The sequence below is a fragment of the Empidonax traillii genome, unplaced genomic scaffold (genome assembly GCF_003031625.1).
Source record: "Empidonax traillii isolate 1590-97213 ecotype Southwest subspecies unplaced genomic scaffold, ASM303162v1 scaffold296:size1881848, whole genome shotgun sequence".
Taxonomy (NCBI): domain Eukaryota; kingdom Metazoa; phylum Chordata; class Aves; order Passeriformes; family Tyrannidae; genus Empidonax; species Empidonax traillii.
Window position 1 is genome coordinate 330772 of NW_020955489.1, and position 11661 is coordinate 342432.

The 11661-nt window shown below is 41.1% G+C and overlaps 1 protein-coding gene across 2 annotated transcripts in view; it reads left to right on the plus strand.

Moving 5' to 3' along the window:
• The window catches only part of ATF3 (activating transcription factor 3), a 13020-nt gene extending 3284 nt beyond the window's left edge, over nucleotides 1-9736 (plus strand). The window contains exons 1-4 of one of the 2 annotated variants that reach the window (XM_027890753.1): nucleotides 196-345; nucleotides 4873-5116; nucleotides 6020-6127; nucleotides 6823-9736. In XM_027890753.1, the coding sequence (XP_027746554.1) occupies nucleotides 4877-5116; nucleotides 6020-6127; nucleotides 6823-7020 (546 nt within the window). In that variant the 5' untranslated portion in view covers nucleotides 196-345; nucleotides 4873-4876 and the 3' untranslated portion in view covers nucleotides 7021-9736. Of the gene's footprint in view, nucleotides 1-195; nucleotides 346-4872; nucleotides 5117-6019; nucleotides 6128-6822 lie in introns of those variants that run through there. The other variant, XM_027890752.1, reaches the window with a different exon arrangement.
• Nucleotides 9737-11661: the final 1925 nt, after the last annotated feature.

The window sequence follows — 11661 nt, forward strand, 5'->3', positions numbered from 1 at the left end:
CTCAGCGCGGAGGTCCCGCTCCGTGCCGTGCCGAGCCGTGCCGGCGGGGAAGCCTTGCATCACCGCCACGGGCTCCGCTTCCCTCCTCCCTCTCTTTCGGAGAGGCTATTAATAGCATGACATCAGCCAGGGACTCGCCGCCAGAGTAAATACCAGCGCTGCCCGCTCGGCTATATAAGGGGGGTGATGCAACCGAGGCGAGCGGCAGAGGAGCGGGGAGCGGAGCGAGCGGCTCTCCCGGAGGAGGCGGCGGAGGAGCGGGGACAGCCGCCGGGACGGCAGCGCGGCGGGGCCGGAGCGGAGCCCCTTCCCTCCGGCCGGGAAAGCGGCAGCAGCGGTAGGAAGGTAGGTGGAAGCGCGACGGGAGCCGCCGAGACTCGCAGTGCCGGCGGGACGAGGGGCTGAGCTCCTTGCGAGCTTGTCTCGCCGCGCAGAGATGCCCGCCGCGGGGTCCGTGGGCCGCCGCCGGGAGAAGTTTCGCCGCCCCGGGCGAAGTCGGGCTCGGCGGTGCCGCTGCCGGCCGAAACCCCGGGGAAAGCCCTTGGACCGGCCGAATCTCCGCCGGAGCCCCGCGGCCGCCCGCCGGTGTCGGCTGGCTCCCGACGCCCACACGGGGGGAACCCCTTGCCCGGGCTGCCGCCAGATGTGAGCGCCGGCAGGAGCCCGCCGAGCCCCGGCTCATCCCGGGCCGGCAGCGCCCCTCGGCACCGCGCGGTGGCGGCCTCGGCGGAGGGACGGCCGGGCCCCGGGACCGGGATCGGAACCGGGACCGCCGGGACGCCGGAGCGCGGCGGGCGCGACAGCCACCGGCGGCACCGCGGGGACCCCGGGCACCGGGACTGGGGAGCTGCCCCGGGACGGCCCAGGCGATGAGAAACCCGCGCACTGCCGCGTATAGGTTTATCTGTGATATTCACATAAACCGAGGGGGAACTCCCCTGCGAGCCGGGGACATTCACTTTCCTTTCTGTCCCGGTCTTGACACGGAGTAGATGAGTTGCTGAATTGTTGCCTAACCAAATCAGGCGTGACACAACAGCAAACTTGTTTCAGAGAACGGGTTTCCTCTCGGAAATCAATTTTCCTCCTAACAACAGTGTTTGAGGAGCTGGAAGGCAGCAGAAAATGGTTCGGGAGTGATGTGGGATGTCAGAAAGCTTAAGGTCAACCGGCGTGCACAGAGGTTGTGAACTGTAATTGCTCTTAATGCTGTTTAAGATTAACCTCAGTGGTTATCAGGGTTTATTGCATCAGCACCAGAGGAAAAGGAATTCATATGAAGAAATAAAACCAAGAGGCACAACCAACCATCTGCAGTTAAGCAAAAAAAGAAAAGACTGAAAGTAGTCACTTTTATTGTTAATATTAAATAAGAATACCCTTAAACAGTAGAAATGCGCAGCTAGGAAGTATGTCTCAGTTTAAAAATATTGGCAGATGAGATGCAAAAGCTCACTGTAGATGGAAAGACTCATCAACAGAAGAACAAATAAGAAGCAGAGGGAGAATGAATGAATGAATTTGCCTGAATCTACCTGAACTAGGAGGGTACCATGCATAGAAAAACTTTCCTCTTTGGAGAACTTCAAAACTGAGGATAAAGTAATGAAGCATTAACTCACCCTGGGAACAAGTTGTACTCTTACAGTGCAGGTCTGTGAAATGTTCAGCACCTTCAATGTCAGTAACTTCAGGAGTACTGAAAGCATCCTGGAGCACAGGTCCTTGTGCATGGTCTAACAAAGTAAATAGAGATTATATCAGAAAGGCCATGATGTAATCATACTACAAGACTTGATATTCTTAGACTGTTTCCCTAGCCCTTATAAACCCAGAGAAAATGAGTTAGTGCTCTTGATGGCTTATAGATTTGTACTAAAATTGGGAAAAGGAACTGCAACTTGTTGCATCCTGTACAATAGTAAAATCCAGTTTTTCTTGAAAGCAGATTTGTTCCTCAGAATCTGGAAAACATCTACGTTGTTGCTATGAAAAGGGAATATATTCAGTTTATTGAAGAGTTTTGAAAGAAGGCTGACTAGTTCTGTTATTTGTACCGTGGTGGCTCCTAACAATCCCAGTGTATACTGGCAGCATACCCTACCAAGTCCTGCCCCAAGAAAGAGCCCCAGGAAAGCAAACCAGTAGCAAACAGCTCTGCAAAATGGGACTCAGCTCACAGCAGAAATCCTTTCACAAGCCTCAGTCCTCTGGTAGGCCTTCCCTTCCCTAAAGTCTGAGCAATTAGAGGTGCCTTTCAGGATGTTTGGGAGGTCAGTGAGCTGTTTGGGCAGGGGGGCAGCAAGTTTCTACGGTCAAGGACATTTTCTTCTGCTCTGGGTGCTCTACCACCCCTCTTTTTTACACTGGTAACAGATGGACAAGAGGGCCTGAAGCCATTATAGCAACGTTTTGTTGGTGCTCATGGTACACTTACCACTAACTAGTAGAAATCCACAATTAACACAATTTCTCAAGCACAAACATTCTTGCTTTCCTCTGGTGCCGCTGCTGACCTTAATTAAAAGTTCACCTAAACCATAAAATGATTGAATAAACCACCAGAGCTCAAAAATTATTCACCCAACTAATTATTTTGTAGGCTGGAGAAACAGTTTTGCTGTTAATTTAAGACTCCAGGTTGGATTGAATTATACAGAATTAACTTTGTTGAATGAAGCCATCACCAGCATCCAAGGAGACAGATTCAGTGAAAACAGCTGAAATTTCTTCTAGCAGTGAGGGGTTCAGTGTCATCCAGAATAAGCCTGTTTAAATTAGCTGAATATTGGTAAATGGTAAATAATAATGGGAGGACTTCAGCTTGAAATTATAGGGCCATTTCTGACTTGTTGGAAAAATGCAACTGGTAGCCTTCTGAGATTATAGGATTAAACTGTGTCACTACTTTAAATGTGACTCATGAGCAGGGGCTTTCTGAAGAGAATTACATAAATTTCCCAAGGTCTTTCTGAATAACAATTTTTTCCAGATAATTTCCCCATCTTTAATAACTATGGGTGAAATCCTGGCTCCGTTGAGGTCAATAGAAAAAGTCCTCTTGATTGCAGTGGAGGCAAGATTTCATCCCCAGACTCTAGGAAATGTTCAACTCTTCTGTGGTGACTGGGTGAGGAAGAGGCGAGGAAGACTGCAGCTGGACATGGCATTTTCTACCAACTGGCAATTCACTGTCCTCAGATTTTTATATTTACCTCACTTAGCGATGAACCAGATTCTATTCTCATTTGCACCAGTGTGGATTTACAGTGTATTTTTAGATATCTCTGAGCAAAATCTATCTTCTTGTCAAGGCACATGACTCCAAACATTTCTTGCTGTGATACTGAAGTAACGTACAGGGAACTGTGCAATTCTGGGTTGACCATGTGGAAATTTAGCTTACCTACAGTGCTACCCCAAGGGAACTATTTGCTTACCTGTACTAAGTTAATTATAACTGACTTTGCTATAATTATTATAGTTTTAAACCAGAATAGATAACACATACTGTAATTATCCATACAGCTATTAAAAACGAAAAAACCAAACCCCAACAAAAACCTACACACTAAGGAAAGCTGGAAAACTGACCTAGTAAAATCCAATTTAACACAAGTTGCTTTATGAACAATGGAAGTATTGCAATCTGCTTTCCTATGGATTTGCAGTTTTGTCCATTGAACCACCTACAAAAGGTGCTCAATTTTCTTCCAGATCTCTTATCTCACTTCTGCTGGGTGAGAGATGGATTGTGACAGGCAGAGATGTGTGCATCAGCTAGCCCACTGTGCTTGAATGACTGACTGCTGAGTTTTGCCTTTCTCCCTCATTGGGGTCACCAATTTTCACGAAGCATGTAGGGGTCCTCTCTCCCTCCAAAACTGGCTAAAAATTAAGAATGACTAAAGAGAGAAAAGTAGATAGCACTGTTGGGTAAGTTTATTTCTTAGGAAACCTACTAGAATTGAGGTTTCTCCATGGGTTTACATTTGCATAATTCCCCCGAAGTCTCTTCAATCACACTGTTTTATATCAGCAAAAATCCGGCCATAAATATTTAAGAATTTCAAGCCTCCCAAAGAGGGCACATGAGGACAGTTTCGAATTTTACAAGGGCAAAGGAATGAAACAAACGGCTTCACATTTTTCATGAGTCAATCCCTCCAGCTCAGTCTGTGCTTTGGAGCTACAGAGCATGTATAGACTTTTACCTCTGTGCCAGCTCTTATCATTAACCATTTTTCAGGAGTTTAGAGCCAGATATACAACTCTGTGTAAGAATAAGCGTGGTAATTTTGTGACAGATCCTGTTATGATTAGCAAACTTCAGCTCCTAGTAGAACTCATTGAGCTTTACCTAAATGTAGCCAAGATCAAGGTATGCTCTGTCCATTTGAAGCTGGAATTTGTGGTGTTATAGCTCTGTGGATGAAGATATTCTTACTTTCTGTCTGTGCTTTAAACAATAATACTACTTATTTGCTTTCTGATTTTTATTCTTATTTTCTTTCTCTTCCTATTCACTCCATTATCATTTGCCATGCATTACCAATTTAAAATTAACAGTATACATACTTACACAGGTTTTTTTTACATTAATTTCAGAAAGACCTAGATATTGTGTCGTGTGGTGGTGCTGTTCTTACTTTTAAATACTAACTTTGAGTTAACTTAAAGTTGAAGTTTTTATTAGTGACCAAATACTTAACTGCTTGCCTCTAGTGAGAGATTGGAGTACATGTGAAAGGGGGATTGAAGCAACATAAGAACTACAGTATTATTCACAGTATGAAATATACATCTAAGAGATATTATTTGCCTTTCTAAGTTGTTGAAAGACTATTATTTTTATCTCTTTTTATCTTCCAGCAAAATGATGGTCCAGCACTCAGGCCAGGTATCTGCATTAGAAGTCAGCGCCTCCGCAATTGTTCCCACTTTGTCCCCTGCAGGGTCACTGGGGTTTGATGATTTCACAAATTTAACCCCACTGGTGAAAGAGGAACTGAGGTTTGCCATTCAGAACAAGCGTCAGTTCCACAGGATGTCTTCCACACTGGACACGGTGACGGTTTCTGAAAGGCCGGTTGAAACAGCAATGATGAAAACGGAGGTATGGCTCTTTAAATAGAATTTCAGTGTCAGTGATTAATTCTCCAGTAAAGTTTCACCACAAGACCAGTGATTATGTCAACTATAGACAACCCTCTCTACTATACTTGATTCTTTCAAGCATGCTGCTTGGCTTTCTGTTAAATGCTTTGGGGAAAACCTCAGGTATTTCTCATAGCTGGATATTTTATTTTTTATTAGCATCTAAGGACAAGGTTTTACAGTGATTAGAACAATACAATATATCTGGTTTCCCTGCCTGCTTGTGGCTGAACTTGGAATAAGTCACTGTTGAAGTCCCAGTTCACTGAAGACAGTCCAGCAGGACCCGTGCGGACTAGCTGTGCTATATCCACCCTAGGTTTTTATTTAAGATAATACTCTCAGTGAAAAACATTTCTCTTTAAAAGTGGAGAAATAGTTTAAGTTAGGTAAACAGCTACACCTTGGTCTGAGCCTCCACAGAAAACAAAACAAAGCTTGAAGAAGTATGTTAATATCCCCCTCTTGGTGCTGCCTTTAGTTTCACTCACTCTCGCTGCCTCGTTCATGACACATCCTCCACTCTGCTCCCCATGCTCCTTGCTCCTTTTCCTCTCCTAGAGGCGTGGGAGTCAGTCTGGGGGAACATTCAACGAGCTTTTTGAGTACTGTTGATTTAAAATGAGCTGTGACACGGATTACATACATCCAGCCTCCCGTCAGATTTTAACTGACAATTCTGATGAGGTTACTACCTTTATACTGTATGTTAAACAAGGTCACAATCACATTTTTATGTAACTCCTAGTGTGGTCACTGACAATGCTATCCGTGTTGATTTTAAAAATGCAGAAGTTATCAAAATAGAGGTTTCATATTTACAGCATCTAATGGATTGTGTGCATCCATTTTTGTTGGACAGTTTTCTCCTGAAGAGGATGAAAGAAAGAAGAGAAGAAGGGAAAGGAACAAAATTGCCGCAGCAAAGTGCCGAAATAAAAAGAAGGAAAAAACAGAATGTTTGCAAAAAGTAAGTGACTGGCTAGAATTTTTCTTAGTCCGTCATCCTGCCAGGATCCAAACAGATAGCATGGAGTACCATCATAGTAAGAAATATGGAAAGATGTCACCCAACAGTCTTCAAACACTTGAAAACATTAGTTATATAAAAAAAAATGTCCTAGAACCCCAGTTGTGTCTTCACCTCCTGTGCAGTGATATACAATTTTATAACAGCAGCATCAGGTCTGTACCTGGGTATACAGGCCTCTATATTCCTATATGTAGGACAAAGGAAAGAAGTTAAGTTCTTACTTTCTTAGCTTATCATGGTTTTACAGATATGTGACAGGATGTTCCAGGGAGTCAAGAAGCAGTGTAGATAATTTTGGGTCAATTTTTGACCCCAAAAGCTCAGAATAATTTTGCAGACGACAGCAATAATGCTTTGGGTATCTGTCCCTGTAAGTGAACAGAAGTCTGAATTTGGCTTTCTAGCTCCCATTACACTTTTCTAAAGGCCAAAGAAGGTAACTGTAAATTTTAAACTGTTGCTGACTGGGAAATGTATAGTTTCATCATTACAGCACTCTAAAAACATGAGATTTCTTTCTCTGCTAGCCATATGTTTTCCCACCGATAAAAGACCACAGCTATTAGCTAAACATTGCAACTAACTATTTGAACTACTCAGTGTAATAGTGTGTGTCTGTCCTTTGTGACTAGGAATCAGAAAAGCTGGAAACTATCAATGCGGAATTAAAAGCCCAGATCGAAGAGCTAAAGAATGAGAAGCAGCATTTGATATACATGCTAAATCTTCACAGGCCTACTTGTATAGTTCGTGCACAAAACGGAAGGACACCTGAAGATGAAAGAAATCTTTTTATTCAACAGATCAAAGAAGGCACATTACAAGGTTAAGTGATACGGCAAACATGGAAATATTTATAGTGTTTTTAACAGCTACCAGAATCCATGGAGGATCTGACATAATGTGTAGGATTCTATTAGTCAAGAGCCTTTAGGAAGGGCAGGTTGCTTTCTTAAGTGGAAAGATCATTTTGGCTTGACAGCGATTCTTCCCCTTGGAAGATCTGGTCTCAATCAAATTGAAGAGCCTTCTGCCTCAAATATAGGTTTTGCACCTGTCATACTTGCTGTTCCTAGGAGCTACAGACAACAGCTTCAGAAGTTTTAGCTCTCTGCTAGCATACAGTATCTGCACTCACGACGTTTGTGCTAGAACACTATGACTTCCAGTGATGCACATGGTACAGACAGCTGTGCTGGATGGACTCTACTTTTCCTTGTTGCTGATAGGGAAAGAAGACTGACTATTTTTGAAGTTTCCAGGAGAATGGTTTCTGGCAGAATGTACTGATGGGTAATGTTGCATTTTAAACTAACACACACACACACACACACACACAAACCCTTTAGTTCCAACTAAGCTTTGTCAATTTTTTCACAGCACTTGTGTGGGTTTTCTTGTATGACTCATCTCAGTGATTGAATTTGAAGAGCCTTGTAGGTGTGAGAAAGAAATGTTTCTTGCAAAATATCTGTGTGGCCTAGCTCGTATTTTATGAGTTATCACCTCACCTACTATCCTTTGGGGACTACAATTTTTCTTTGATTGCTAAAGAGCAGCTTGTACCATCATGTAGTGACTCGGTGAATTAGACCCACTGGAAAGAGGAAACTAACTATCGAGGAGTATTGGTAGAGGTTTTGCTGAAGTAAAGAACTCTAGGACTGAATCCCAGCTCGTGAACCTTGAAAAGGTTTTTTTTAAAAGAAAATTCATCGAGGATCTAATCCTACAAGCCTTAATTCATGCTATTAACCCTCTTTCACAAAAGAGGTTCCATGGATTTCAGAGCTTATGCAGATAGCTCTTACAGGCATAAGAGCTTGACAAAGCTGGTAAGGATTACTTCCTTTTGCCAGGTGATTCAGAAGGAAAAATTATGATTGCAGCTATTTTTATTTTACTTTTGAGTGGAAACTACAGTCAATCAAAAGTATTATTTAGAATCTAAAGGAGTTTTGATGTAGTGAACAATTGTTTTTATTTTTTATGAAATACTAACTTTGGATGTTTTTGAACTGGTAGAAGAGCTGCTGGACAAAACAGTTGGAGTTATGAGTGTTTAAATTCTGATGTTTCTGTGAAATTCTCAGATTGTTTATTTCTATAAAATATACCCTTACAACTTTTTGTAAAAGAAAATATTATCCTAATTTATCACTAATATCGTAATGAGTAGAGTTAATAAATACTGCGAGCAAGAGAAAACTGAAAACACAAGTGTTGTGCTGTCTTTTTACCTTTGGTGTTTAATATTATATATTCCTAAACTTCATCAGCTGTGTTTGAGACATCGCTTCTTAGAACACTTAACCTTCATCTTTTTTGAAGATGAGGCACTGAATATCTTGAACGACTGGGTGCAGATGTTATACCTTCCAAAATTCTGTATCTCCATCAGTGGTGTCTAACCATTCGATGTCACAATTTAGACAAAGCAGAATACAAATGGAGCTTACTGTACATGATATTTTACACCAGTTACGCAGTATTGAAATTGAGTGTTTGTTCTAAAGGCTAAATTTAAAGATACCTCAGCCATAAGCTTCTTACCCTGCAAATTCCTCATGAGTCTATCACGTATTGTACTTGATCCTTATATGATCATTATATTCTGCAACAGAACTTCTTAGTACTTCTTCCTAAGGTCTGGATATATTGTAATGTCCTATATCACATTTTAAAGGTATGTACTTCATGCATCTGAAAAGTGAATGTATTACAAAGATGACACACTAGGTCCAATTCTGTCCTAAGAATCCATTATCTTTCTGTGTATTGTAAGGAGGTTCCACTGACTTCAGTGAGAGTTTTATTCACATCTTGTAGGCAGAGTTTGGAAACTGTGTGGCAGCCTCTCTGGCTCAAAGGGTGAGTTCTATGTGTAATTGGTCCAGCTGTTTATCAGACAACAGGTATACATGAAGTGTGTTACAATAAACTTGTCAAACCATGTTCATTGTTATTTGGCTTCTGTAATGTGGAAATACAAAACCAGGGCACCATCCCAGTATCGCACACCTTTTGCTCATCAAATACCAGCGGACAAAACTGTCTCATAGTCAGTTATGAAGTGTTACCACAGAGACTAGAAAATAATGACAGAATTCACGTGTCTCTCTTAGGGAACTTGTATGGTTGTTTTCAGCCATATCACTGGTGACGCAGGCGTCATGCTTTTGTTGCTTGATCTTATTTACTCGGCATGCCAAATGTTAATATGGTACCACTACTATTGTCAGAAGATAATCTATTTTTTATTTCTTTGTATGTGCGGTCATAGCTGCTTTGTATTGCTTTTGTACGTGTGTGTGTGTGTATGTGTGTGTGTGTGTGCTCCTGCACACTACTCTGGAAATGATGGTACTCAAGGCCACTTGACTGTGCCCAGGAAAAGTGTGTTTAAAGACCTAAACAGAAATGGTGTGTTGCATGAGTTTTCTTAAGAGTGTACTTTATTCAGGAGAACCCTTAAAACGCATTAAAAGCAGTTTGTTTTCTATTCTCAAGTTTGTTTTGATACTTTAATAAAAAAGAATTAATATATATTTATTCACGTGTCATTTAATTCATTCTAAGTTTCAAGGTCCAGGAGAAACTTCATTTTCTTCAACAACACCAAGATATTAAAAAACAAACCTATTTTATGTGTTTGCAACAATAAGTGTTTTGTAAAGTGAAACCGGTTCTGTTTGCTGTTTCTCGAGGTATAAACAAAATTTTGTTATTACAAGGCTGATCATGAATTCCAGGCTAATTCCTTATTTGTGGCCTAGGGCTTGGATTCAAGGATTGGAAACTAGAACTCCTAAACCTTTCCTAAGCTTGCAACCAACCAGCTGATAGTTATTTCAACTTTCTGATTACTTAATGAGTTTAATGCTTTTGCTGCTTTGAAGCTTTAATATTTATAGATTGCTTTCTCTGGTTACATGGAAGATACTAAAGTAGTATGGCATGATGAGGGCTTTGTTGTTTTTCTCTGTGTTGGTGTGTGTGGGGAGAAACATGAGGAAAGATGAACAAAATGTTCTCTCTTCCGTTTCCAAAACTAAGTATCTACACACCCAGACAGAAGTCCCTGTGTTTTGACAGCCGATGATGTGGACAAAAACTTTTGGCTTCAGTCTGTTGCAAGCAGTCATAACTTGTAATACAGAGGCCAGGAGCTCCAGGGACCAGGAAATCCATTGCACTATTGCAAAATCAAGTTAAAAATATCATCTGGAAGGAAGATCTAGACTACCATGAGCTTGGCAATGTTCAGTGCTTACTTTCCTTATTAATACATCCATTTCCAGATGTGCAGTCCTCATATGTGTGTTCCATGCATTCTCCTATACCTGCTATCAAATTTTGCTTTTAAATACACAGTTCACTCCTAAATTAATAAACTTAAAAATCATCTGCCTGGCCTGTTTTAGAAAACCTCATCAACACAATTAGGGCTATGAATTCCTGAACTGACATTTTATAAAACTTTCCTTGAATAGTATGAGTTGAAAACCGTGAAATCACCACTGATCCTTATGACATATTCCTCATAATGTAATTGGTATTCCTCAAGCAAAGTAATACGTCATGTCTTCTCCTTAGGTGTTGTTTTAGATGCTAAATCTGTGTGTGTACGGGCCCATGAGGACCTTAAAGCATGCTGGACTTTACTCTGTACCTTGATAAGGATCATCTTCTACTCTTTTTCTAGCTCTTCCCCTGAGGTAAATGAATAAATAGCAGTATCGAAGACTGGTAGAGACAACGATTTATGTTAGGCTGGAAATGTTTAATGAAACTGAGTGGCAACAAATTTAGTTTACAATAACTTTTCTAGCCGGGACCATTAGAATTTGAAGTTATTGATTAAAGGGATAGTTTTAAAAATCACTGATTCCTAGTTTTGCAAATGAAGCTGGATGTGTTATGGGTAATGAAAAGAAAAGAGTACAACTGTTTGCCAGAAGCAATGTAGTTTTTGAAACAAAATCTAATTAATCTTAAAAAACTCTCAAATCCAGAATGATGACTGTATTTCACATCCATTTTCCTTGGTGGTTTTGGTTTCCCTGCCTCCTCCCCCTCAGCAGAGTACTGGTGCAGGTACAAGTCTCATTTACCCTGGCCATTGCCAAATTTCCATGTCTGCCCAGTGCCCCCAACTGGAAACCCTGAGAATCACCCCGGGATTAAAATGTGCCATAATATTAATTTACTTAATTACTCGATAACATTCTTCATCAGTTTGTAATGACACTAATATGGTATTTTCATTTCTATGATAGATGCCATTCCTTTTTAAGTGTAGTTAAGATACTGAGTGAGAATATTTTTTTAAAATCCTGTTATTTAAAATTAATTTCCTTAATGGACACTCTGAGTCAGAACTGCTGACTCTAGGGATAAAAATAGTTATTTGCTAATTTTCAGTGCTATTAGATCTTCAAAATCATCACAGTTTAAAAGAGAATACACTG